The following is a 27,953-nucleotide window of genomic DNA, read 5'->3' on the forward strand; positions in this document are numbered from 1 at the left end:
TTATTTCAAATTTTTTTTCCACATTTAATAATAAAATTATCACAGGGTTTAAAACGAAAACTGATCGACACTCCTACAACATAACAGACTCGTTTGTGTTTATGATTATTTGTTGTTACTATGACAATAATTTATTGTTACTATAACAACAATTTGTCTTATAACAAGTAGTGATGTCACCAGGAATTTAGTAAGTACTTCAAACGAAGGAAACCAAAAAGTTAGCAACTATCCTCTACAGTTGGGTGAACGTCAGGAATTTATACACTGTATATGATTTCAAATCAAACACACCCATACAGTTGGACTACGCCCTCTACAGTTGACTGTCCTAAAGCAAGGTGTATGCAAATGTCACTAAGTTTACATTACATTAATGTTTTGTGTACAAGGTCAAAGATCATTGCAGAGGTCATTGTTCTTCTAAAACAATAACAAGGTCATTTGGAAGGTCAAGTTTACTGCACAGAGCTTCACTCTAAAATTTCGCTTAAAATTAAGAACTTACATAACATTCCATATGCATGCATCGTTTCACAAAAACTTCACCCTTTATTTATTATACCATTATACTCAAGCCAAGTTATTGTGTTTGAACAGAAAATATGAATTGTATACCCTGGTCGTTTTATGTCACGGCAATCTGTGTCTACATCACTGGTTTTGTGGTGCTTGGAACATGAGTCAAAATATTCCAAATTGCCATTATTTTTCACAATTTTTTTCAAAATAATGCTTGAGGAGGTATAATCATAATGTTCCCCAATATTTTTCTTCATTCAGCCGGAAAATACCCATGAGTTAAGGGGTTTTCACTACTCTAGTGACTCGTAGTGACAAGGCCCCTTAAGTCACTCATAATTTCGTCAGCTGAATGACGAAAAATATCGGGGAATAACATCTACTCATAACACATGTACTAGGAAGACCTGATTCCAAATCTTTTACACAACATACACACAAGATAAAAGGAAAATAATGCTACAAAAATGTTAAAATAAAGAACACAGCTGCATCTTATTCACAGCCATTAAAGATATTCTGAGCTCACGATGCCTTCTTTTCTAGTTTTTTCAACAAATTAAAATTAAAATCTCGAAACTGAAACAAAACATTGTTTTGCTGACAAAAATCTTACCATCATTGCTAAATTTTATCGTCTGGCTCAAAAAAAATCTCATTTGGTACGATTTGTGTTCAGCCAGATGATAAAATGTAAGTGTTGGGATTTTTTTTGCCCTACGATAAAATGTAGCAATGTCAGCATGATTTTTGAGCCAGACAATAAAATGTAGCACTGTTAGTAAGATTTTTGTTGAGCCGGATGACTTTTGTTTCAAGTTTAGCGATTTAAAAATGTATAACAAACTCATTAATCAATCTCAACGTATATTCTCTACTATCCTGATAAAGTGGCCATATATATGGATGATGGTGGGTATTTATTTTTGATTTTTGATTTATAAAACATTTTTATCATGGCTTCCTACTTGAAAAATCAATGTGAAACAACATATGCCAAGTCTATGTTTGTAACTCAATAAATTGCAAAGCTAAAAAAAATGTGTAAAATCTGTGTTATTGTACGTACAATACCAAACTTTCTACACATTTTTTTTTAGCTTTCTGCAACTTGGTCTGTTGTTTCACATTGATTTTTCAAGTAGCACACCATGATAAAATTGTTAATAATTCATTTCTAATAACATGCAATATAACCATTCTTTTAAATAAAAATGTTATCTGCATATCAACATTACACATTTGTAATAACTTCTAGAGTAATGACGGTGATTAGTTTTCAATTTCAGTTGGATTAATTGAGTTGTAAAACGACTGGTTCTTCTGTACTGAAGACTCAAGACAATTTGACCAAAATATTCATCAGCTAGAAGGATCAATTAATTCCAAAGATTAAAACTCACATAGTTTAATTTATATCATACAAAACTGAGCTTTAACTGGTCTTACAGCAAATTATATCGCCAACATGAGGTCAGCTGTAACAATCTCCACAGCTGACCACTAGGTGGCAGTATGATCAGTCAATTCTTGATGTTAGGTAGTTTGATGTATTATCAATCTAAGAAAGTGATGTGAATGTGAATATTAACTAGTTATACTGCCACCTAGAGGTCAACTGTGACAAACTCTATAGTTACAGACCACTAGGTGGCAGTGTATCAGTAATTCTCGAAGTTAGGTAGTTTGAGGTATTCATCATTCTAAGAAAGTCATAAGAACTTCTATAATCAGCTGATTATACTGCCACCTAGAGGTCAGTTTGGGAACTCCACTGCAGTTTGTAGACATCTATTCCCATGGAAATCTCAAGTACTCTAGTAAACACTTTGTTGTTGTTGTTGTTGTTGTTGTTTACATATGTTCAGGATGATCATGAAGACACTTAATCATATCTTCTGGTGGGAAATCTTCATGGCATATCCGATATATGGCTGTGAACAGTGGAAAGCTGAAATGGGAAACCATGGGATAGTATTAGTTGACATGGAATAAAGCATAGAACAGTCAGTAATTCCAGGAATAATCATGAGATAAATGTTTTCATTGCAGGGAAAACCATGAAATATGGCGAATGAATTTAAGATTATCCGTGAAATTGTTTGTATTTCCAGGAATAAACATGGAATATGACCAATAAATTCAGGATTATCCATGGAATATTTCGCTTTTCCAGGAATACATTTTTTGATTCAAAGAAAAAACATGGAATTTGACCAATAATTCAGGATTATCCATGGAATATAATACACTTCCAGGAATAATGTGGAATTAAGGAGGTAATCCTTAAGTACAAAATACTGACATCAATTCCAGAAATAAATACTTGTATTATATGATAAGAAATTTATTGAGGCGAGTGTTTTTTTACTACCACTGTCATGAGATGATACACTTATTATCATCAGTTTCCATGGTTACAGTTATTTAAATTATGTCAAGCATGCAAATAAAACACACCAGATTCTGTGTTTATGATTAACACCTTTTAATACAGCATGAATTTTTATCACAATTGGAGTTATTATTATGTTGATGGTGATAAATGATAATGATAAATGATGTTGGAATTTGAAATGAAATAAAGAAGAAGAAAAAAGTGAAACAAAAGTGACATATTTAAGGTATCTATCTGAGAGGTAGTAACACCAGGTCAAAGGTCATGTGAAAGATCACAGAATTACATTTATCTAAAGTTTGAGTATTCTAAAGATAGAATCAATCAATCAATCAATCAATTAATCAATCAACCAACCAATCAATCCACTAGCGAACTAACCAACCAACTAACCAACCAACCAACCAACCAACCAACCAAAAAAACAACCACCCAATATCAGAAGTCAAGAAAATATGATGAAAATCAAAAACATTGTCAGAGAATGCTTAATAGGAGTTTAGAATATGCATATATGGTGTATTAGTCAAAGTGAACCAAAGAGAATTATTGACAAAAGGAATCATATTAAAAGATGAAAAATAACTCCAATAGTAAGTTACCATAACAACTAGTAATTGACTAAAGGACCTGGAGTCTTGTACATGTAATCAGTTTCAAGATACATCATTAGATGGTCATACCTGCAAGCCCTTGGTTCTGATTGCACTCATGGCGTCATACACAAACTTACACCAACAAGCTAAATTGTCAATATTCAAATGAGCCATTAAATGTAACACATTACACTAAGTGTAGGCAACACATGTAGTGGAGATGTGTTAATTTACATCTTATTTACATATTATGTAAATTTAACCCTAAGGGTGCTTGATAACAATTTATGGCTACCTGAATCGGTTGGAAATTTTCTCAACACAAGTGGAGAATACGAGGGCTGGGAGTTACGACCAGCTAACAATGTATCTTGACAGCACAGTAAGGTTGGAGGTAGTAATTATGACGTTATTGGCATAAGTGGTTGTCATTGATGGTTACTAAGTGATGGTTTGGATGAAATCATGTGAATGTGAGATTTATCAACAGATATTCCTCTGTACCGTCATCATATAAGGATGATACTAACTTGGTTTAATGTGGGTTACGTTGACAATAAAGGAAATATACTGTGATATGGTAGCATGAATATGTATGTATGTATGTGTATATGTATGTATGTATGTATGTATGTATGTATGTATGTATGTATTGTGTATGTATGTATGTATGTATGTATGTATGTATGTATTGTGTATGTATGTATGTATGTATGTATGTATGTATGTATGTATGTATGTATGTATGTATGTATGTATGTATGTATTGTGTATGTATGTATGTATGTATGTATGTATGTATGTATGTATGTATGTATGTATGTATGTATGTGTGTATGCATGTATGTATGTGAAAGGTTTCAGTGAATCACCAGATATCAGGAAAGTTAACCAGTTAGGGTGACATGTTGATTAGTCACTCAATTTTTAGAAAAGTGACTTTTTCCATCTAAGACATACAGTAGTGATGGTTATCTGATGTTCTATATGCATAGAACATAATACGTTAACCATACAAGGACACCAAGTTAGCAGAAAAGTGAGTATTTCACGTAGAACTCTAAATATGATTACCCGGGAATCATCAAGTTAGAAGTAGAGTTATGGACTACATAGAACACAAGTGTACACACAAGTGTACTATACATCACTACACGATTAGCAGAAAAGTGAGTGTTTCATGTAAAACTCTGTAAATATTATTACCCGGGAATCATCAAGTTAGGAATAGAATTATGGACCACATAGAACACAGGTGTACTATACAACACTACAAGGTAAGCAGAAAAGTGAGCGATCCACACCACAGAATAACCATGTTAGTAGTACACTTATATTATTATTGTTTCTTAAGGATCACAAGTATGCCACACAAAATCACCAAGTTAGCTGAAACGACGATGTTGAACACTGCAAGCATACCGCATACAGCCTCTTTCAAATTCACTGGCTGTAATTCATACAACCACATAAAAACCAATAAGAAACTGTACATTCTACACTTGTTACTAAGGTCAGACATTCTTACTACAATTTGTTAATTTTGAAAAAAAAAACATTTAAAGAACGTTCACAGGTATCGGTACTACAACTACACGGTGACACATGTGCGTCCATGTTTTGGTGTTTGGGTTTGATGCCCGCATGGTGCCACTTTAGTTCATTTCATTTAGATAAAATATTGCAAGAAACTTTATTCATTCAATCTTGCTATTATTAAGTGTAATGTGCAGTTTCTTATGGTTGTATCAAACAGAGCTGGTTTTATGGAAACTTGAAATGGGCTGTAAATTCTCTGACTTAGTAAACATAGGTACCATACACAGTCACCATTCTCTGACTTAGTAAACATAGGTACCATACACAGTCACCTAGACATGTAAACAATAGAGTTAGCATTTCCCTTATAACAAAACTTGGGCATGCCTAGAAGGATTGTCAATTCTGCTATCAGAAATCAAGCTACAACACTTCTCAAAGAATCACCAAGTTATAGAGTATTGTATTATATGTTTTAAACAGAATCCATCACCAGGTTATTAAGATTTGCCACAAAATAATACACAACCACTTGTTAGTATTGAAAACGGCATTAGCTGCAACTGGAATGTCATTTTTTTATATTAGATATCCAACACCATGTTCACTGAAAATCGTAAAAGTGACAATAATTAGACATTGTATATGTCAATTAGAGGTCTACTTTATCTAGAAGTAGTATAGTAATAAGTTGAAATCCAGATTGTGATTTTCGGGTGCGGACCCAAAAATCAATTTGATTGGTTATATTGCACCATACTATGTGTACTGCTATACAAATAGTTTATCCACAGGTGATTCAATACTGTACAGGATGGACGATATAATGAGTTAGACATTATGTCTAACAAAACAGTTTCAAAACATATTCCAGTTGCAGCTAACACAGTCCCATAACACAGCAACCTTTTTTACCAAGAAAAACGACCACAAGTGCAAAAATAAAATGTCTCTAGTGTATACAAAGGCATAGCAATACAGTGGAAGATTAAACACCGAGATATTTTCCTTGCAACAGAATTCCCTAGCATTAGTGTTTTACATCAAACAACCACATCCAGTGAACTCATAAGTGTTACACATAAAAGGAAACACTATAGTGTTATACACAGAACACGAACACTATACATGTATAGTGTTACACATGGAAAGTAGTGTTATACAAACACCATTATAGTGTTAGGGCACATATATTATCAATTTTGACTAGGATGTCTCTCACCACTTGTAAATACTGAATGTAAAACAGGCTGCGATTGGTTGATTTACAAATGTGCCGGATGTGAACTAAGACAGTCTACCATCTTTTCTGGAGGCAAGCCTTCACTGCACACTTTGTGTACAGCAGTAAATAATGGGAACCTGTATAGATAGCATAGGATAGGCAGAGGTACATAAGCAAACAGAGCAAATACATACATTATACATGGTACATGGCACATATACATACAATATACACAGTACATGGCACATATACATACATTATACATGGTACATGGCACATATACATACATTATACATGGTACATATACATACATTATACATGGTACATGGCACATATACATACATTATACATGGTACGTGGCACATATACATACAATATACACGGTACGTGGCACATATACATACATTATACATGGTACGTGGCACATATACATACAATATACACAGTACATGGCACATATACCGTACATACATGTACATTGTGCAAAGTATATGGCACAAATACATACATTATACATGGTACGTGGCACATATATATACAATATGCATGATACATGGCATAACAACAAATATACCTGATTTATGCATAACACAATGAAATTTATGCAAGAACTCAATATTTTGGCAAATGAAATAAAATATACAAGATGCAAATACATAAATAAAACAATTATTACTCTTAGCATAAATTGCAATAAATTACAAACAATCAACAAATATAAAGCAACAATTAATGGGCACAATGTAAAATAATAATAAACATAAAAATTATAACAAATTATTTAAAAAAGAAAGTTTGGCATTATGAAAAAAACAGCCAACATCATGCATAAATTATGGATAATTTTATACAACTCATATCTCTCTCAAGTAAAATGTTTCCATAACTTGCCATAATCGTTTATAGCATCCATATCAAGTGTAAACATATACTGTTTCATTTGCCTTAATTATCAGCCCAGTATGTGGCAATGTAATCAATCTGTAAACAATGTTAGCAGTGAATATTCATCACTCCTAAGTGCTTATTCCCTTCAGTGTAAACATCTCATGAATATTCATTGTTCAACCATGAATACATAATTTCTGCTGACTCCCATGATGCACTAGCCAATAGGAAAGAGGCCTTATAAAGGCATAAGATCAACTTTATGTTTTTTCTGAAATCACCAGTAATTATAGGTGATGTAAACTCATGAAATGACTCCAGAACCCATAGTTTATGAAAATGTCTCTATTTCCTCGGAGGTAGTGTTCACTTTTAAAGAAATTAAAAGAGTTTTATTTTCCACTTGATATGAATGCTATTAACAGGAGAAATACTTTACTTGAGTGTTCCCAGTTGTATAATAATTAACAAAATAATCAAACAAAAGCATAATTTTAAAAAATTTATGAAAACATGCAATCATTAACTTGATGAGGTAATGAACACAGCCTGCAATGTTTAAAACACATTAGCAAAGCACATTTGCATATTTGAATTATGATGAACACAGATGCAGATTTCATTTTGTTTACTGCTTTGCATTTCACATTGCTGGGACTAGGATGGAAAGAGTAGAATTGATAAAGAGATAGGTGTTAGATTTGGACTAGACTGATGTCAGCCCAGATTAAAAATGATTTGTATGCTGTACTGTACTGATCAGAATACATGTATGTAGAGAGACAAACAGATAGAACAGTTAGTAGGCGTATGATATATGTGTATGTGTAGAAAGGAGATAAAGGTAATTAAACAGATGAACAGACAGATAGACAGAAGGACAGACAAACAGACAGACAGATAGAAAGAGACAGACAGAAAGAAAGAAAGACAGACAGACAGACAGACAGACAGACAGACAGACAGACAGACAGACAGACAGACAGACAGACAGACAAACAGGTAGACATACAGATAGACACTGAAACAGACAGGCAGGCAGGCAGACAGACAGACAAACAGGCAGGCAGAGACATATGAACCGAGACAGCCACACACAGACACAGACACACTGACACAGACAGACAGCAACAGAGAGACAGATAGATAGACAGACAGACAGACAGACAGACAGACAAATATACAGGTAGACAGACACAATGACAGACAGAGACATAAACAACAAGAACAGTAAAGATACAAGCATAAAGATAAACAGAATAATAATACAGCCCCCAAAAAAGTAAAACAGATAGATACAGTTCAGTATATAAGGAGAGAAGATTTTGAATTATAACAGACAGGATACATCAAACAATACACAGTATTCAAAGGATAGACACAATACATCAGCTTACTGTTGTCATGGTAATACAAACATGGTAGTCATGGAGATACAGAGTATACATATAACAGAGGTAAAGGAAGGATGAAGAGAAGAAAGGTAAGAAAGCTAGATAAGCAGGGATTGTTATCGATAATAGGAGATGGGGAGAAAGTGATCGTCAAAACTAACATCTTCTTCAGCTCCCTGGGGAGCATACAATCCATACTACCATTGCAAATATTATACGCATGTGGACTGATCGCGAGAGCAACATCATACATCTGTTTCCTTGAGGGACAGTGAGTCACCCCAACACAGAATGTTTCCCGAGAGTGCACAATATAACTACATGTATAAGACAATATAACCTCCATAAAGCAACCTCTATCCTATCTGGTCCCCATTTACACAGCTAAGTTGACTTGGAACAAAATGGATGTTCAAATAGTACTGAAAGACTTTCGCCATCCAGAAAACGTAGTGATAAATCTCAAACCGACGACTTGGAAAATTCCAAGGTGACAACTCTAACCTGTGATCATGAATGTGTACAGTGGATATTACGCAAGCCAGAAACTTGGCTTTGTATATTTGGAGTAGGCAACTTTTAACATAGGACCATCATTTTGAAGCTGGAATGTGTGATGTGTATATGTTTTGAATGCATGGGTTTCTGTTGATGTCTATAGCATAGTCTTAAAGCTACCCGTTTTTTATTATATTATTTTCTTATTTAAAAAAAAACATTATTCACGCCTATAAAATACAAAACTGAGAATGTACAATGCTGGAATGTGACTTGATGTCAGGTGGTCATGTGATGTGTTACCATGGAAACTACTTGACAATATAAACTGCTTACCAAAGTGTTTTCATGGAGACATTTTGGATTACTGAACAATGTGTTACCATGGCAACTAATTGATGATACATTTCTAAATCTAAATGAATTGTTTGACAAATTATCATGAGAACTACTTGAGTATCTATTACCATGGCAACCATTAGATTTAATATCATGGTTTCTTGGCTAATCTTTACTTTGTGGGTTTAAGATCTGCATTTGTATATGTATTTCATGTAGTGTTTTCACTATTAAAATGTAGTCTATATAAATGATATGAAATTCAGTGTTCTCCCCACTATAGATAATGCCCAGTGCTAACACCATCCTTACCATCCACGCAGTCACACTAATACTAGGCAGGTTTCTACAATGCTGTGTTCTTCCCATTATAGAGAAAGTACAGTGCTAACATCATCCTTACCACCCAGACAGTCATACATGTACTAGGCAGGTTTCTACAATGCTGTGTTCTTCCCATTATAGAGAAAGTACAGTGCTAACATCATCCTTACCACCCAGACAGTCATACATGTACTAGGCAGGTTTCTACAATGCTGTGTTCTTCCCATTATAGAGAAAGGACAGTGCTAACACAGTCCTTGCCGCCCAGGCAGTCATACATGTACTAGGCAGGTTTCTACCATGCTGTGTTCTCTCCACTATACAGAAAGTAGAGTGCTAACACAGTCCTTGCCTCTAGATGGCAATAATACCGGTACAGGTATTCTCACATGGCTCAAGCATGTCCATGTGTGTATGTTTTCAATATAAACATGACAGAGTACGCGTCAATGCTGAATACATGCATATTATATGCTCCTCACTATGCATATCATTATGCAAATTATTTTCAATATGTAAATTATAATGCAAATTAACCACCATCCATGCATGCAATCTATCCTGGGGAGAACACTGGAAATCTAATTTGAATTATGAATCTGATTAAAATGACTTTTTTTTATGTTTTATTTACTACATTTCTGTAGAATTTTAATTTTTTGAATATGCATGAAAAGTCCAATATTTCGTAAGAACCGTTTTAAACTTATCTTAAGTTCCCGAATAAAATGACAACCAACCTGTACTTCAACCTTTGAAATAGAAAATGATGGCAACAAAATCAAGCAAATATAAATAAAAAACAAACAAACAAACAAACAAAGGTAATAAGTCAAAAGATAGAATATGATATTGAAGAGCGCCCCCTAGAGGTTATATGAACAAAACACCTTTAATATAAAATAATAATAATAATAACGTTAGTTTTTATATAGTGTTTCCCACTCTGTGCTCAAAGCACTTTACTTTTATTTCCATGGTACAGACCAATAATATGACAATGGCTTTTTATACTTCTTCAACTCCCTGTGGAGCATACAATCCATTGCAGCCTCTATAAGTGCATAGGATTAAAGTATTCACATTGCAACCTCTATCCTACCAGGTCCCCGATTATACAGCTGGGTTGACTGAGGCACAGTCATGGTTCACATCTTGCCTGAGGACTTTTAGCCATTTGGAAAGAGTGGCAGTGCCAGGGCTTGACCCTACAACCCACAGATTACAAGACAACTACTCTAACTTCTCTAGCCAGTCTTAAGTTGTTGTGACTCAGCTTTATCAAGGATGAAATTAGGGCAACATCGAAGAGCGCCCTCTATTGATGCACTACTGTACAATTAACATGAGAAAATTTAATCTTCTCAACTTCACTGACATCAGTTGTTTAGATGGATTCTTATTCAAGACAGCACTCTGTAAATAAAAGTAAAGTTAATGGTCCAATGAACTTCAGAAGGGCGCCCTCTGTTGACAAAATCCAGTCAAGAGAACACCGACTCGTGCCTTGATATAGTGAAGGGAGCCCTCTGTTGATGGAAATAAAGTTATGATTCATAGAAAGGATCCCTTATTACAAATAAAGAAATGTGTTACACAAGAAGGGTGCCCTCTAGTGGCAAGACTACTTACTTTTCTTCCATTTCCTTATTTTTTAACATTGTATTTACTTCAATGGCTGTATGAGGACCTTGCAAACTTTGTCCATTTAACATCTCAACTTCCAACTCTTTGATTGACTGAAAAAATGACAACAATGAATCAAGTGAGACATGGGACACAACTTGGCAACAGATTGTCTCAAAAAAACAACAACAAGGTATCCATTTTGTTTTCATATAACCTTCAGTGATTGGCTTAAATTGTATCACATGTTTTCATATAACTTTCAGTGATTGGCTTAGATTGTATCACATGATATGAAGTAGTGACTCACTGGGGCACTATAACAGTAACACTGGAGCAATGTGCCTACTAAGATGACCAAGATGCTGACACACACAATTTCTAGTGATGTACCAAAATTTGGTGTTCCCCTATCTCTTACTATGTGGTGAGTGTGCCCGCTAAGCCGAATTGATGCACCACTGACACACACAATTTCTAGTGATGCACCAAAATTTGGTGTTCCCCTATCTCGTACTATGTGGTGAGTGTGCCCTCTAAGCCAATTTGACGTGCCACTGACACACACAATTTCTAGTGATGCACCAAAATTTGGTGTTCCCCTATCTCGTACTATGTGGTGAGTGTGCCCTCTAAGCCAATTTGACGTGCCACTGACACACACAATTTCTAGTGACGCACCAAAATTTGGTGTTCCCCTATCTCGTACTATGTGGTGAGTGTGCCCTCTAAGCCAATTTGACATGCCACTGACACACACAATTTCTACTGATGCACCAAATTTGATGTTCCCCTATATCTTACTATATGGTGACTCACAAAAATCCCAGTTTTTATCACTTTGACTCACAACAACAAAATTTGGATATCATTAGTGGGCACACTGTACTGGAGTCTTACCACTGATTTTCTTTGACTGGAAAGAATTTGATATGTTACGAAACGCTTATTGCCTGGTCTCATTTGGGCACTAGTAGATGTCACATACCAGCTTCGTTTTGAGGAAAATTTCAGTCACCAACTGACAATATAATGTCCAACACAACTCATTACTAAATCAAAAACATTGAGGTATACATGTACATACCTTCTTTGTTCTGACAAATGCTTCAGCTACTCTACGGTTACGTCCACCATAACACGTTGTAACTAGATCGGCAACACCGCAACTCTCTAGAAACGTATCAATTTTAACGCCCTCGTAGAAAGTCTGTGCAAAATTTACCATTTCCATCAAACCAAGACGTATAACGGCAGCTTTCGTGTTATCACCGTAACCTAAACCATCAACGATACCAGCACCGACAGCCACAACATTCTATTACCAAGGAGAAAGAGTTTAGTAAAATCATCATTATATTAGGCCTAATAAAAAATAATTATTTGGTTCCAGTTACCCGACCCCCACCTAGTTTTTCACTACCAATCCTAAACTAAAAGAGAAAAATAATAAAATCGCAAAAATTGTGAAGTCTTGCAAGAAACAGTGGATGTAGAAACTGACATCAACTTAAAAAGACAGTATAAAACTGTTCTTCCAATCTGTAATGGCTGTATATCTGATGAGAAGAAACCAATAACACAGAGACCATATGGAAAACAATGGAAAACATAACTACATGAACTAGACACTCACATATGAAAAAAAATTGATAAAATAAAATAAAAAATCTACCTACCACACCTATTCTAAAATTGAGCATAATCGGAGCCACACAATTTTTTTATTAGGCCTTACCTTTAGATCTTCATAAAGTTTCAATAAATGTGCAACTTTTTGAACATGGTCAAGTACACCAAAACTGCCAAACACCCCCTCCCACCACCCCTAGTTTTATACCCCCTCCCCCACCACCCCCTAGTTTATACAATGGAACTATGTTTGTTTGTTTGTTTGTTACCTTTAGAGCTCCACAAAGTTCAACCGTTGTAGCATCTTCTACGACAACACAACGGAAACTGTCTGTTTGAAATAACTCCTTAAGTCTTGGACCATATTCCTTCTTAACAACGCCTGTAAATAAAAGACATGTATGAATATACAACTCACAAAAAAACATTGATGTGTTTGCTTGAATTAATGAAAGACCACGCAATGAATAAATTGAGTAAAGAAAACAATAAAATAGATGAGAACTCAACATTGGGTGCCTCTGATGTAGGTTCAGGCGACGCTTTTATCGTTTTTTTTTATATATGTGGAAGTTATAATGTAATGCCGTTCTAGATTGCTCTAACATGTAGCATTCTATCAGCACACACAGAAATGGGATTCTGGCTCATATGGCTCATATTACCTTGTAACAATTAACGATATGACATGACATGCAATCATCGGATTAACATTACTATGACAACAAAAGATGTAATATTTAAAGCCTTATTGTCTTTTGTTAAATGATTAGGGTGTGAACATTGTTGAAGGCGTATTCTGACTGAGTGAAGTATTCACTGATGTTACTTGAATGATTTTCTCTCTCGTTTTTCCGATTTGGTGAGTGGACAACAGAAACACTGTGTGGTTAACATGTGACAGCCATGTGATGGACATGTGACCTGTATGTGATGAACATGTGTCATACTGTGGTTAACACGGGATATGCATGTGGTGAACACGTGACCTGCATGTGATGAACATGTGATGAACATGTGACATTCTGTGGTTAACATGAGATATGCATGTGATGAACATGTGACATTCTGTGGTTAACATGAGATATGCATGTGATGAACATGTGACATTCTGTGGTTAACATGAGATATGCATGTGATGAACATGTGACATTCTGTGGTTAACATGAGATATGCATGTGATGAACATGTGACATTCTGTGGTTAACATGAGATATGCATGTGATGAACATGTGACATTCTGTGGTTAACATGAGATATGCATGTGATGAACATGTGACCTGCATGTGATGAACATGTGACATTCTGTGGTTAACATGGGACATCTATGTGATGAACATGTGACCTACATGTGATGAACATGTGGCATACTTGCGGATAACATTGTGACTTACCAATAGTAGTTTCACAGAAGTTACCAGCAGCTACTTCAGGAGCCAGATTAGCTCCCATCAAGACATTACAGTCAATACCAAGGGATTCTTTAATGAGATGTGATATCAGTTGTAAACCTTTATCTTTGATATTCAGTCCCTGCAATAACAATACAAATAACATGTACATGTAGTGACTGTCAAAAATTGACCATGAATTGATAACTCTCAAATTTCATAGCTCACATAGACAACATGTCTAATGACTAATGTAAACATTTTCAAAAGACGCTTGAAAACTCACATATTTCAGAGAGCATTTTCATCTTCTTTCTAACTCTAAGAGCCACTGAACATTGTTTTCTTTGGATATTTGGCGCTATATATATTTATTAGATAGATAGATAGATAGATACATACATATACGATAAATAACGAAGAAGAAGCAAATTTCAAATTTTTGCCAACATCTCGTTAGTATCATCTCGAGTGCAATACAATGGGATAATGTATAATAGTGATGTTGTTGTCGGTGGCCGAGTGGTTAAACCACTTGCCTTTTACCACTGTAGTCGGGGTTCGAACCCCATTCAGGGTTTGATTAAATTTACCACGCTGTAAGTAAGATGAGTGTCGTTCAGTTTGACTCTACCAAACAACGCATGTTTCCCCGAGTACTCTGGTTTCCTCCTGCAGTAACACTGAATCATGACATAAGTGTTACGTCTGTGTGATGATACTCCTCTTTGGATGTTTACACAGTATAGAAGTAGAAGTAGAAATTAGTTGACAACTACCACACATTGACAATTAGGAGGTTCACACAGGACAAGTTGTATTGACTCTGAGGCAACTCTTATTTGAACCAGACACAACAAAAGATATGTACATCATCATGTAAACAATTTAAGCCGACCTTAAGGCAGGTAAGTTAGGTCTGGTAATTTAGGCTGGTAAGTTAGGGCAGGTGAGTTAGGACTGGTAAGTTAGGGCAGGTAAGTTAGGCCTGGTAAGTTAGGGTAGGTAAGTTAGGGCAGGTAAGTTAGGCCTGGTAATTTAGGCTGGTAAGTTAGGGCAGGTAATTTAGGGCTGGTAAGTTAGGGCTGGTAAGTTAGGGCAGGTAAGTTAGGGCTGGTAAGTTAGGGCAGGTAATTTAGGGCTGGTAAGTTAGGGCTGGTATAAAGTTAGGGCTGGTAATTTTATAGGGCAGGTAATTTAGGGCAGGTAATTTAGGGCTGGTAAGTTAGGGCTGGTAATTTTATAGGGCTGGTAAGTTAGGGCAGGTAATTTAGGGCTGGTAAGTTAGGACAGGTAATTTAGGGCTGGTAAGTTAGGGCAGGTAATTTAGGGCTGGTAATTTTATAGGGCAGGTAATTTAGGGCTGGTGCAAGATGATAGTTTAGGGCCTGGTAAGTTTTAAGTCAATACAAAATTCCATTTGATTATGTTAGTAGTGTTTAGATTCCAAGATAACAGTTCAATGAGACAGTTTCCAGGGTCAAAGTTCAGGGTTACTCTTAACCCCTTCAATACTGAAAACATTCCCGCCAAAATTGTTTGGACAAAATTCTTGTTTTATGTAAGTTTTTGGCATATATCAACTTCATTTTAGACTGGAATTAAAGAAATGTTACTTCCTAATAAAGTAATATTATTGTAATTATGAAAATATTCATATAAATTGGGTCCCCATATTATTTAAAACTCGTCTCTAGTCATGAAAGGGTTAACTGATTGGAATGAATGAGGCTATGCTAATATTGGATGATTTTGGTATGTGATTTATGTTGACACTGAGTCAAGTACAAAATACACTGTGAATGGGGCCCAAACACTGGTTTATTAGTTTTACGACTTATGTCACGTTAGAGTGGAAACTTTGAATATCGTAAGTGAATGGGCCCCAAAACCGATTTATTAGTCTTACGACTTATGGCGTCTTAGAGTGGAAAGTTTGTCTGAAAATAGTAAGTGAATGTGGTCCCAAAGATCGGTTTATCAGTTTTACAACTTCTGTCACCTTAGAGTCGAAACTCACGTTTGTAGTCTGAACATATTAAGTGAATGGGCCCCAAAACTGAATTATTAGTCTTACGACTAATGGCGCCTTAGAGTGGAAACTTTGAATATCGCCCCAAAACTGATTTGGAAACTTTGTCTGAACATTGTAAGTGACATGCTAGTATGAAGTTAAAACATACATTGATATTAGAATGAATCTGCATCATCTTATCATCACTCTGATGTTTACTGGTTTTCTTGCGTTTTCTGTTTTTATACTTTTGTAGTAGTTGTTTGGCAAACTGTCCTGTATCAAACTGCACCTGTAGTTAACCACACCCAATAAAACTGTGTCAGTTGTTTTCACCAATAGAATTGGCTCATTTCCAGTCACTAAGCAACCATCTTAATGACACTTTGATAGTTGCATAGCAACCATTTGAACAGTGTCAGTTGCTATGCAACCATCAATAGTAATGTGAGTCACCAGGTAAACATTGTTACCAAGCAACCAACACTACATGTAGATTTGTGTCATTGTCAATGCCATACAAGAATGGACAATATTGACAGACGCTAAGCAATGAACAGAAGTTCAACTACAACAGAAAAGCTATCTGTACAAATCTTCTACTATTGCTGGTTACTAAGCAACCATTGATAATGTTAGTTGCTTAGCAACACCTACATTTACATGTCCAACAATTGATAGTGTTGACAATCGCTTAGCAACCATCAATATTGTTTTGCAACTTGCCTAGTAAAACCAAAGAGCACACACAGCTATTGTGAGCGTCATACTGCTTTCTGCTATGTTTCAACAGTGTGTACACTGTCGACAGTCGCTCGCGCCTTTTTTTCCTACATTGTATCTAAACTCAAGTCGTCGCCGTGCTCCAATCCAGTGCAATACTACTACAATTGCATACTGATATAGAGGGCCGAAGGCCCAAGCTTGTGCCGGATCGGAGCGCGGCGATGACTTAAGTTTAGATAAAACATAGGAAAAAAAGGTGCGAGCGACTGTCGACAGTCTAAACAGTGTGATACGTATACGGGACATACAAGCTGTGAACTTTTAGCCAGTGCATTTACACACACAGCGTAGTATACACGAACAGCCCATTTCATGCCAGTGTTCACTGGCTCTGTTACAGCCCATTTCATGATAGTGTTCACTGGCTCTGTTACAGCCCATTTCATATTAGTGTTCAAAGACTCAACCATGCCAACACGAAAGAGAAACTGCATGTTACACTTAATAATAGCAAATTTGAATGAATACAGTTTCGTTGTCTAAATGAAATGAACTAACTAGTCACCATGCACACATCACATTTCAAAACATTGGTGCCCATGTGTCTGTGTTTAGTTACAGGACAGTCAACCAATCACAGGTCTGTACATGTATTAGTCTAGGATGGTACAGGACAGTCAACCAATTACAGGTCTGTACATGTATTAGTCTAGGATTGTACAGGACAGTCAACCAATCACAGGTCTGTACATGTATTAGTCTAGGATGGTACAGGACAGTCAACCAATCAAAGGTCTGTACATATATTAGTCTGGGATAGTACAGGACAGTCAACCAATCAAAGGTCTGTACATACATTAGTCTAGGATAGTACAGGACAGTCAACCAATCACTACAGTTACAAAACAACACAAGATGCTTCCAATACTGTTAGCGACAAGAGCATATGTATTCAACTACACTAGAGAGGTCATGTTGTAAATTAGCATTTCTGAGCAGCCATCTTGTACCAATCAGTTACATAATATTCATACAGAATGGCAGAAAGTTAGAGGACTATGGGTAACTAGAACTATATCATTACAAAACCTCACAAGATGCCCTTTGTATACTATACAGCCATATAGCTATCTCTACAAATCCACACCAGATACCTTCATGCCACCTTTGGCGAAATGATCACTGCACAACAAAACAAATCACAGTACATGTAATATACACTAGTTTTTTTCCCCTTCAGGTTTAGGAACTCTGGCAACAGGAGAGGGAATCTCATAACACTTGATTAGATTTTCATAACTTGTAAATAATTTTGGTGCGAAACCTACTTTAAAGGAGAATGTCATGCCAGGAAATAACGGCATTTTCATAAACTATGGGTTCTGGAGAGTCATTTCATGATTTTACATCACCTACTGCTGAGGGCCTTTGCATCATGGGAGTCAGTAGAAATTATGTCTTCATGGTTGCACAATGAATATTCATTACACATTTTACAGTGAAGGGAATAAGCACCAAGGAGTTATGAATATTCATTGTTCAACCATGAATACATTATTTCTGCTGACTCCCATGATGCATTGGTCTACAGCAAAGATATACCCTATAGAGGCACAATATCAACTTGATGTTCTTCCGAAATTGCAAGTAATTGTAGGTGATGGGAACTAATACAATCATGATTTCAACTTATATTACTGTGCTTCTTACAGATAAAATTGACCTTGAACCAACAGGTACAATATCTAATTATTGGTATTTTAACAAATTTTCAGTGAATATATTGTTGGTTGTCTGATTAAAAAACTAATACCCAGTTATAGCTAGTACAGCTTTAAGATTTGCAAAGCCCCATGGTGCATTGCGGTGTTTGATCATGGTAATTGGTGCACCAGTTATAAAGCAATCCCATGATGCACTGCAGTGAGTATCACGAATAATTTTCTATATTTGTGCTATACTGTGCAAGTGTTTCATTTAACATATTAAAATGGCAATATGGATCAAGATTGCATAATTATTTTGGATTTTTAATTTATAGAACAATTTTATCATGGCTTCTACTTGAAAAATCAATGTTTGTAAGTCATTACATGTACATTGCAAATGGCTAATACATGTGCAAAAAGTTTGTTATTGTATGTACAATAACAAGGATTTTAGACAGGGGGAGGGCGAGAATCAAACAGACGGACATAGAGGGAGGGGTAAAGAGACAGAGAGGACTGAGAGAGACACATCAATAGAAAGAACGAGACAGACAGACAGACAGACAGACAGACAGACAGACAGACAGACAGACAGAAGTAGGCAGAGACAGAGAGACAGGGGCATAGAGAGAGCTAGAGACAGAGGCAGAGAAAGGGACAGAAAGAACAGGAAAGCGGGACAGAAAGAGAGACTGGCAGAGAGAGGGACAGACAGGGACAGAGAGACAGGCAGAGGGAGGGATAGAGAAAGAGAGAGGCAGGCAGAGAGAGGGAAAGAGAAAGACAGGCACAGAGAGGGACAGAGAGACAGGCAGAGAGAGAGAGAGACAGGCAGAGAGAGAGAGAGGGACAGAGAGAGAGACAGAGAGAGAGACAGGCACAGAGTGGGACAGAGAGACAGGCAGAGAGAGAGAGAGACAGGCAGAGAGAGACAGGCAGAGAGAGAGAGAGAGAGACAGAGAGAGAGACAGGCACAGAGTGGGACAGAGAGAGGGTGAGGAGAACAATATACCGAATTCCTTACCTTGAATTGATACAGTTGTATCTAGTTGAAGTACATCTACATCTACCTGTACATTCACATGTATGTATTATAACATGACGGTCAAATTTAAGGGGGGGGGGGAGTGCAGTGAGGGGTTAATATGAGCATGCTTTTGTTTCCTAATATATGTGACATAGGAACAAACTCAACTTGTCCACCCCTTCATTATAATGTTAGTTTGCTCTACAAGGGGCTATCCATTTGAAGGTAGGGAGGGTAGCACAATATCAGGGTGTATCTGTTTCCCTGATAAGTAGCAAACAAACAGAATCAGCTTGCCAACCCCTTTACTATATTAGTTTGCTCTACCAGGGGATATCCACTTTAAGGGAGGGAGGGTATCACAAAATGAGGGTGACTTCCTTACCTTAATAAGTGACACAGCGATAGTAGATGGTTTGACCACCCCTTTGAGTTGTTCACAGAGTCCAGGAACAAATTGGTGAGGTACAACAAATACAAGAATATCTGCACCAGTGGCCGACGACTTCAAGTCTGGATTTGCAACCTGGTTTTAACAAAAATTAACAACAAAATTTAACATGTGTTCTATTTCTTGGATTTCCTGCAAGGGTTTCTGGGAAAAGCTTACAGGAAATGACATCATATTTACCATAAATCTGGCTCACTGAGTGTAGTAAATGAATGAATGAAAGAAATTTATTTCACCAGATAACGAAAATAAACTACACTTTCGAAGAAACATATGATACAAATATACACTTACCATGTTATCAGGTATGAAGTTTATAGTGTAGTATCTGGTTTAAATTCACTAACCCTGTTTTCAGTTACGTGTAGTTTATAGTGTACTATCTGGTTTAAATTCACTTACCACATTCTCAGGTAGCTTATATCCCTTTAAATATTTGACATTTTCATGTTCTTCGTTGATAATTTCAGTCAATTTTTTTCCGTTCACTGTTTCTTCATATACCCACATGTCCACTCTGTTTTCAAATGTGTCATTTTTTGCAACATTTCCACCAACAATCCTAGCGATAGCTGACCCCCTAGAAAGATAATAAAGCACAGAAATCAAAAGATGGCGGAACCAAACTTACATTGTAATTTGTAGATGTACATTTTGAGCATTTAAATTTTGAGAAAACATTGCAAAATGGAGAGTGAGACAGGGACGTCCTCACGGTAGTTGGCAGGGGATGCCCCATCCAACACTTAAATGTATCTAAAATAGCCACCACAAAAAACTGCCATCCACTAGAATACATCCTATTTTTCTTGGACGTTACCAAGTGCATAATATATTACTAATCATAACACATGCCAACGAAAATACATGTAAGTTAACACATCTGAGGAGAATGGCAGTTTGAAACACTGAGGAGGAAGATATTCAAAGCTGGCCCAGTTCCTTCTGTAGACACCTGTGGTTATACATACATGTAAGTGAAAGTCATATATAGCACCCCTTTGTTTCTCTTCATTACTATTATTTATTGTTATGCTAATTATATCATGAATATTAATATCGTCCAGGACTCAAGTTACAGTTGCATACAGACTGTAAGATATGTCGCGATGTTCTGCCCCCACCGGCCTCTCTCACACATGGTAGGGGTTGGCCGATGTGTGAGGGCGCCCCGTCACAGCGTACCTTACAGACTAAGTTGCATACAGACCTAGTTAAATTATAATCAAACCCAGTCGACACCTGCTGGGTACGAACCCAGGCTGCAGAGGTAAGAGGCATACCAGCTAACCACTCAACCACTGACAATCCATTGTTTTCTAACCAATTAGAATGAGCCTTAAGAAAGTGCATCACATTATCTAACCAATCAGAATGAACCTTATAAAATGCATCACATTATCTAACCAATCAGAATGAACCTTATAAAATGCATCACATTATCTAACCAACCAGAATGAACCTTATAAATGCATCACATTATCTAACCAATCAGAATGAACCTTATAAAATGCATCACATTATCTAACCAATCAGAATGAACCTTATAAAATGCATCACATTATCTAACCAATCAGAATGAACCTTAAGAAAGTGCATCACATTATCTGTAGCAGCTGTCAGCTAGACTATCAATTAGACCAACAACAGTAATATCAATTGTCTTTCATTACTAAACAATGACCCGGACAAATATACAGCCATCATACATGTAGATATGGTGATGCGATGGTCCCAAGCATTACACACGTACATGTAACTCCTAGATGGTCGCAAGCATTACACACGTACATGTAACTCCTAGATGGTCGAAAGCATTACACACGTACATGTAACTCCTAGATGGTCGAAAGCATTACACACGTACATGTAACTCCTATCCTTTAAGGCGAGAGTAATGTCTGTAATGCAAGTTGAAGGACCATCAAGTCATGTACACTGTACTACAAGTTGGTTTTAGTGTACATTGAGTATAGCAATTTTTATAATCAGTGGCATGACAACCATGTCCTATGGTATGAAAACTATCCATCAAATAGATTTAACAGCTGTTACCAATATAATATACAAAACACTGTATTAAGTTAGAACTACACGTAGGACAGCTATACAGTTAGATTTTATTCCCCATATTTTGCTTCGTTCAGCCAAAGAAAATATGAGTGACCTAAGGGGTCTGTAATTGTTCCAGACAAACATTACTCTAGTCTTGTCCTTCATGGAATCTCTATGGTTTAGAGATAGACTGTAAGATACGCTGTGATGTTCCGCCCTCACAGGGGTTCCCCAGTAAGTTCCCCAACATTACGGTACATTGTATGTAAAACTACGCAATTTTTACCCCTTCTCCCTTTCTAGTAATGGGTTCCCCAACCATAGCAAAAACACTGACACAGTTATCAGTGCCTGTGGTATTTCAGAACTCTGAAGTGACAAGTCTCACCACAATATTGGAGGTACTGTAAGGTACAAAGTCCATTCTGTATCTACATTGTATTATCTAGGCTCACCTGTTACCTGTACATGTCTGGTGATATAAACTACGTATATTTTGACAGGGATCAAGTTTTGACATGAAAGATTATGTACATATATCATATCATATCATATCATATCATATCACAGTTCTACTCTGTACATCATAACAGCTGTACATGTACAATGTAGTTTGGTGGTCAAATTCTACCAAAATCCTTGAAGTGCCTTGAAGCTATAGGTGCCCTCTAGTGATAACCAGATTTTGTTGTTGTGAGTCAAAATGAGAAAAACTAGAACTAGTACAATAACTGTACAGTAGCTTGAAGGCCAAACATGGAGTATACAGTAACAGGAATACCATTACCATGGGCTATCTATTACAATTGTTTTACAATATACACATCTCTGGTTGCAAACATAGATCTGTTAGTTTGTATTTTATTAGCATTTATATAAGGTCACAGCTAACTTGATATGTTTGTCTACTGTATTTGTACCAACTAGAAATGTTGACAGTTTTGACAAGAATTTTGAAGTATTGCAATACATTTACATGTACACCAAAGTTCACCGTGACACACAGCTGAAGCAGCCTTTCCGATACTGCTGTTGGGGAAATATTTGATGCTGGTGTTCAAAGTCTTAAATGATTAAAAGCTGCATTGTGACCTTTCATTGATGTCCAGGCACTGATTTGTTTGTACAGTATCTCTTGTGGCCTGGTTGTGGAGAGTAGGGTATACCATAGTCCCTTGTGGGGGGGGGGGGGGGGGGGTCTATGGGTATACCTGGCTTGGATGTGGTGTCAGTGAACTCATGTACCTGAGGAGTATGGAAGCCCTCAAAATGCAATAACTAAGTGAATGGCACATCCAACCAGGTTTAGATTCTCTTGGTAAGATTAGCTGATAGGGCCTCAACTACCACATACTTTAACTTGCATTTAAATCAGTTAACCTTTTATATTCAATTTTAACATATTCATCTTTGTGTGTCCTGTTTTAGTAACTCTGCTGAACGGAAGTGAATCACTTGATTAGCCCATTCTTGCAAACCAGACCTCTTATTTTTTCTGAGACACTGCGAAATAACAAGACGCGTCTTGGACGGTGTCGTAAAAGAGGCTGTGGTTTACAACAATGGATTAGCCATCCAGACCTTCTTCATAGTCTGCCTGATACAGCTATTGTTTACAATTGCATTGTATATATACAAAAAAAATACTTGGTGTCTAAACGAACAATGCTTTCTGGGTTTCCGTATTCAACCAGAAATACATAATGTAGCTTTGCCTCTAGCATAGACAAGGAAAAAAACCTGAATAATCAAATCAGCCAAAAAAAAAAATCAAATTAATAAAAAGTATATCACTACTAACTAATGTAGTAATAAATCTGAAAGTTGACAATTAGTTTTGACCACTTAGTACATTTAGTTTTGACAACTAAGTACATTTAGTTTAGACTACATAGCACAGTTTCTGATGCAATCAATTGAATATTGCCAAGTCATGACCTATGGTGTCACGTCTCAAGATGACCTTGTCTGACCTCATTCCTCATAACAATACAAATGTACCTATATACAACTCTACTATATTTAATGAGTCAAGTCACTTGAAATTGTGCCAAATCACCACAAACTACAATTCAGTTAAGTTTACTAATTTATTTAAAGCAACACCAGCTCTAACTTGTACTAATAAATAATCTTTATTTATACTTGATAGTTCATTAAATTAAGTATATAAACACTTGTCTCCCAAGAAGTCTGTGAGGGCCATCCCTCATGGGTTCAGTGTTAATGCAGGAGGAAACCGGAGTACCTGGGGAAAACCTGTGTTGTTCGGTAGAGTCAAACTGAACGACACTCTTCTTACTTACAGCATGGTAAATTTAATCGAACCCTAGATGGGTTCGAACCCTGACTGCAGCACAGGGGCGTGTATTATTGCTTAGATTTCCGTTTTCTTAGGAAAATATCATACGAATCTTGCTGCTACAAATGTATCGATCTCTGGTACTACGTATACTATAAATACTCTCTTTCCCTATACAGGTAGGAATATATATTCAAAAGGTTGTTATATTTAGTCTGTAGACCTGGAAAACAACAATCTATGAAATATTACACGCCCCTGTGGACTGCAGTGGTAAGAGGCAAGTGGTTTAACCACTCCACTGACAACCAACAACTTGAGTAATTTTTATAATCAACATCAAAGTCATTGAAAATTGTTAAAATACCAATAATCAAACCCTGTACAATGTACAGTGTAATTTGCTATTTTTTTTGTAATTAGAGGTCTATTATAGTAACTAATTTTTTTTTTTTTTTTTGAGCAAAATTAGTGAAAAAAAAATTTAGTGAAAATTTCCATTGATCTAATATAGTACTAGACTACCACCAAGTGACCAAACAAATTTGGTAATCTAGATTCCGTAAACCTGGGAATTTTCACTAAGACTTATTTTCGCTAATTTCTCTGGAAAACAAAAAAAACCGCAAAAATAAGTACTGACTAAAATGTCCCCTTCAAGGCTTGTATATGAACACAATGTACTAGTCTGGTAATTAGTAAGAATTGGTAGGAAAATATGCACTGGACTGATTTCACTATGTAACATTCAATGGAACTATGAAGAGGTCATTGACCTACAACTTATGCATATGATGATGATGAAATGATGATGATGATGATGATGATGATGATGATGATGATGATGATGGTGGTGGTGGTGATGATGACGATGACGACGACGACGACGACGATGATGATGATGATGAGGGTAGCAGAGCTTATTTCTGCAAAAACTGTTTACTATTCAGAAAAAACGATATAACTACAGTGGAAGTGTTGTCCTATTGATTTGAAAACACTGTGTCAAGTTTTATGCATAAAATCTATCTATGTAGTCAATTTAGTCTCACTCGTTAACAAAGGTGATCTATCCACTTGCCTGTCCACAGCTGTACATGTATTGTAGTATGTAATGTTGCGTAATAAAACTAATTACAGCTGATTGACTATGAATAATGCTATCAAGGTTACAGCAATAGTATTCTACTTGTGTGACCTCACTCCTCATAACAATACAAATATACCTATATACACACTCTACTATATATTTAACGAGTCCTGTCACTTGAAATTGCACCAAATCACCACAAACTACAATGATAGCTGATTGACTATGAATAATGCTATCAAGGTTACAGCTAGTCCTGCTTGCATACAGAGTAATTCGGGACTCGATTCTGACAACTGTCCCTCCTACTACCTTAGAGTCAAGTCAGCAATATAGACTCGTGCACTGTCATGTAAGCAGGACTAGGTTACAGCATGGATGTATTAGTGTCTCACTAATACATCCATGGTTACAGCAATAGTGTTCTACATGACAATAAGATACTTTATTTCTAAGGACTTTCAAGGTCTAGTCATTACGGTCTAGTGCATCAATAAAACAGGTACATTTGACTTTGACTTTGAAAGAATCAAAAAGAAACTACAAGAATGGTATTTGCATTTGTTATAAGAAACCCCTCTTGTTCCTGCTCATAAATGTGCTATTATTTTCCTAATTTACCCTAATAATAGTTCAGAATAGAAAATAATTGCTCTGTGTTATTAGTGTTACGTCCAGTGTGTTGGGTCGATTGATAATATAAAGATCGATGGTGACAGCATGGAAGTAGTGGTACTTCTATGGTGGCAGTAAATTTAAACGTATGACCATGAAGTTAGTACTAGGGGGACAGGGTAACAACTAGCCCTGCTTACAGGCGGTGCACGAGTCTATATTGCTGACTTGACTCTAAGGAGAAATAGTAGGGACAATTGTCAGAATCGAGTTCCGGATTACTCCGTATGCAAGCAGGACTAGGAAACAACCTACATGACATTGTATTTAATTCGTTGTCTAACCGTGGGTTATACTTCCATGGTCTATATGGATGTATAACTATAAGGAGATATCTCCCTTGTACCTCCATGGTCTAAAGACTAACGTTGCCAAGTCAACCATATCGTAAGCAGAAGTATCGGACAAAGCAAAGCTGGCCAGGGCATACATAAATGGGGCCTCACACAACACACACAATGAAAGAGATACAATCGTAGTTGCAAGTCAAAAGTTTAAACTAAAAAACAAACATGAAACGACAAAACGCTTGAATATTATTGCAGCTAGAAGCCTAGATCTACTCAATCTTCTCGTGCCTAGATCAATGCATGGCTGGACTTAATGGCAGGACAAGACCATTTTTCACGTGACAAGAATCACAAATTGATTTTTACAACAGCTCAATGTATGTTGATCATGTACGGCATACTAAGTACACACGACACGTGGCCGTCATCAGAGATTAATTTCAATCACTGATCACGTTTCTCGGAGTCACGACGCGATGAGTGTATATTTCATTTGTCAGTCCCTCGATCACAGCGTTCACGTCGAACACTTAACATTGCGAAGAATAGGATGTGCCATTTCTCACTACGACCACGTTACATAACCCACTGAGGTGAAAGTGGGGTGAGAATTGAGATAGGGATTTTGTACATTGTCAACGTGTGCCATGTTCGCAAATTATCAGTATGTGTACACAATGGTGCGAAGAGGAAAAAAACCAAACGCTTTACAAAATTTGGAATAATACTACATGATATTATCGATTCTTAACACTCACCAATTTCCCGATCCGATGATACACACTTTAGTTAGATTAGACATTGTTGTGTATTTTCTTATTAAAGTTGAGTTGTAAATTAATCCTTTGGCAGGACAGTTTGTGATACGATGCAATGATTTCGATGCAGCACCGACTATTTGACGGCCGAGAACAGCGATGCCCCGTAAGTTATGCATTTTTCCATAGGTGACCTTTGACCGAAATTCAACGCTATGTACGAGATTACGTCAAACGCGAGATCATAATGAAAATAGCTTCGGGTTCGTGTTCAGTTCATAGACCATGCATACTGCGGGCGCGAAATGTTTCTTACATTTGCTATTTCCTTGGCTAAACATGACAACTTTTTGACTTCAGTATTTTTGCACTACCTGTATGGAAAGAGCACTTCTAGTTAATTAAGAACGTATATTGATACATTTGTAGTAGCAGGATTCGTGTGATATTTTCTTGGAAAAATAAGAATCTAAGCAATACTTCG

The 27,953-nt window shown here is 36.5% G+C and overlaps 1 protein-coding gene across 4 annotated transcripts; it reads right to left on the minus strand.

Annotated features, from left to right (window-relative positions):
* Positions 1–22: 22 nt before the first annotated feature.
* Positions 23–27,649, minus strand: LOC144450344 (glycerol-3-phosphate dehydrogenase [NAD(+)], cytoplasmic-like). 4 transcript variants are annotated; one of them, XM_078140943.1, is made up of 10 exons: positions 27,470–27,649; positions 20,702–20,879; positions 20,234–20,374; positions 16,556–16,678; positions 14,376–14,514; positions 13,251–13,363; positions 12,437–12,667; positions 11,356–11,462; positions 6,278–6,417; positions 23–2,473 (listed from the first exon to the last, which is right to left on the minus strand). In XM_078140943.1, the coding sequence occupies exons 1-9, from the start codon at positions 27,646–27,648 to the stop codon at positions 6,321–6,323; spliced, it is 1,308 nt and encodes a 435-aa protein (XP_077997069.1). In that variant the 5' UTR covers position 27,649; the 3' UTR covers positions 23–2,473; positions 6,278–6,320. The 4 variants fall into 4 exon arrangements, with proteins under 4 accessions (XP_077997069.1, XP_077997070.1, XP_077997068.1 ...); XM_078140944.1 differs by lacking the exon at positions 16,556–16,678; XM_078140942.1 differs by lacking the exon at positions 6,278–6,417.
* Between the last annotated feature and the right edge of the window lie 304 nt (positions 27,650–27,953).

This window comes from Glandiceps talaboti, chromosome 19 (assembly GCF_964340395.1).
Source record: "Glandiceps talaboti chromosome 19, keGlaTala1.1, whole genome shotgun sequence".
Classification (NCBI taxonomy): domain Eukaryota; kingdom Metazoa; phylum Hemichordata; class Enteropneusta; family Spengelidae; genus Glandiceps; species Glandiceps talaboti.

What these genes read in the sequence shown, in the direction of transcription:
- LOC144450344 (XM_078140942.1), bottom strand. Translation starts at nt 27,648, where the DNA reads ATGCATAACTTACGGGGCATCGCTGTTCTCGGCCGTCAAATAGTCGGT. An exon ending in TCGCTGTGTCACTTATTAAG is followed by an intron (nt 16,679 to 20,233) that starts GTAAGGAAGTCA and finishes GGTTAACTACAG; the next exon opens with GTGCAGTTTGATACAGGACA. An exon ending in AGATTCATTCTAATATCAAT is followed by an intron (nt 14,515 to 16,555) that starts GTATGTTTTAAC and finishes TTGTTATTGCAG; the next exon opens with GGACTGAATATCAAAGATAA.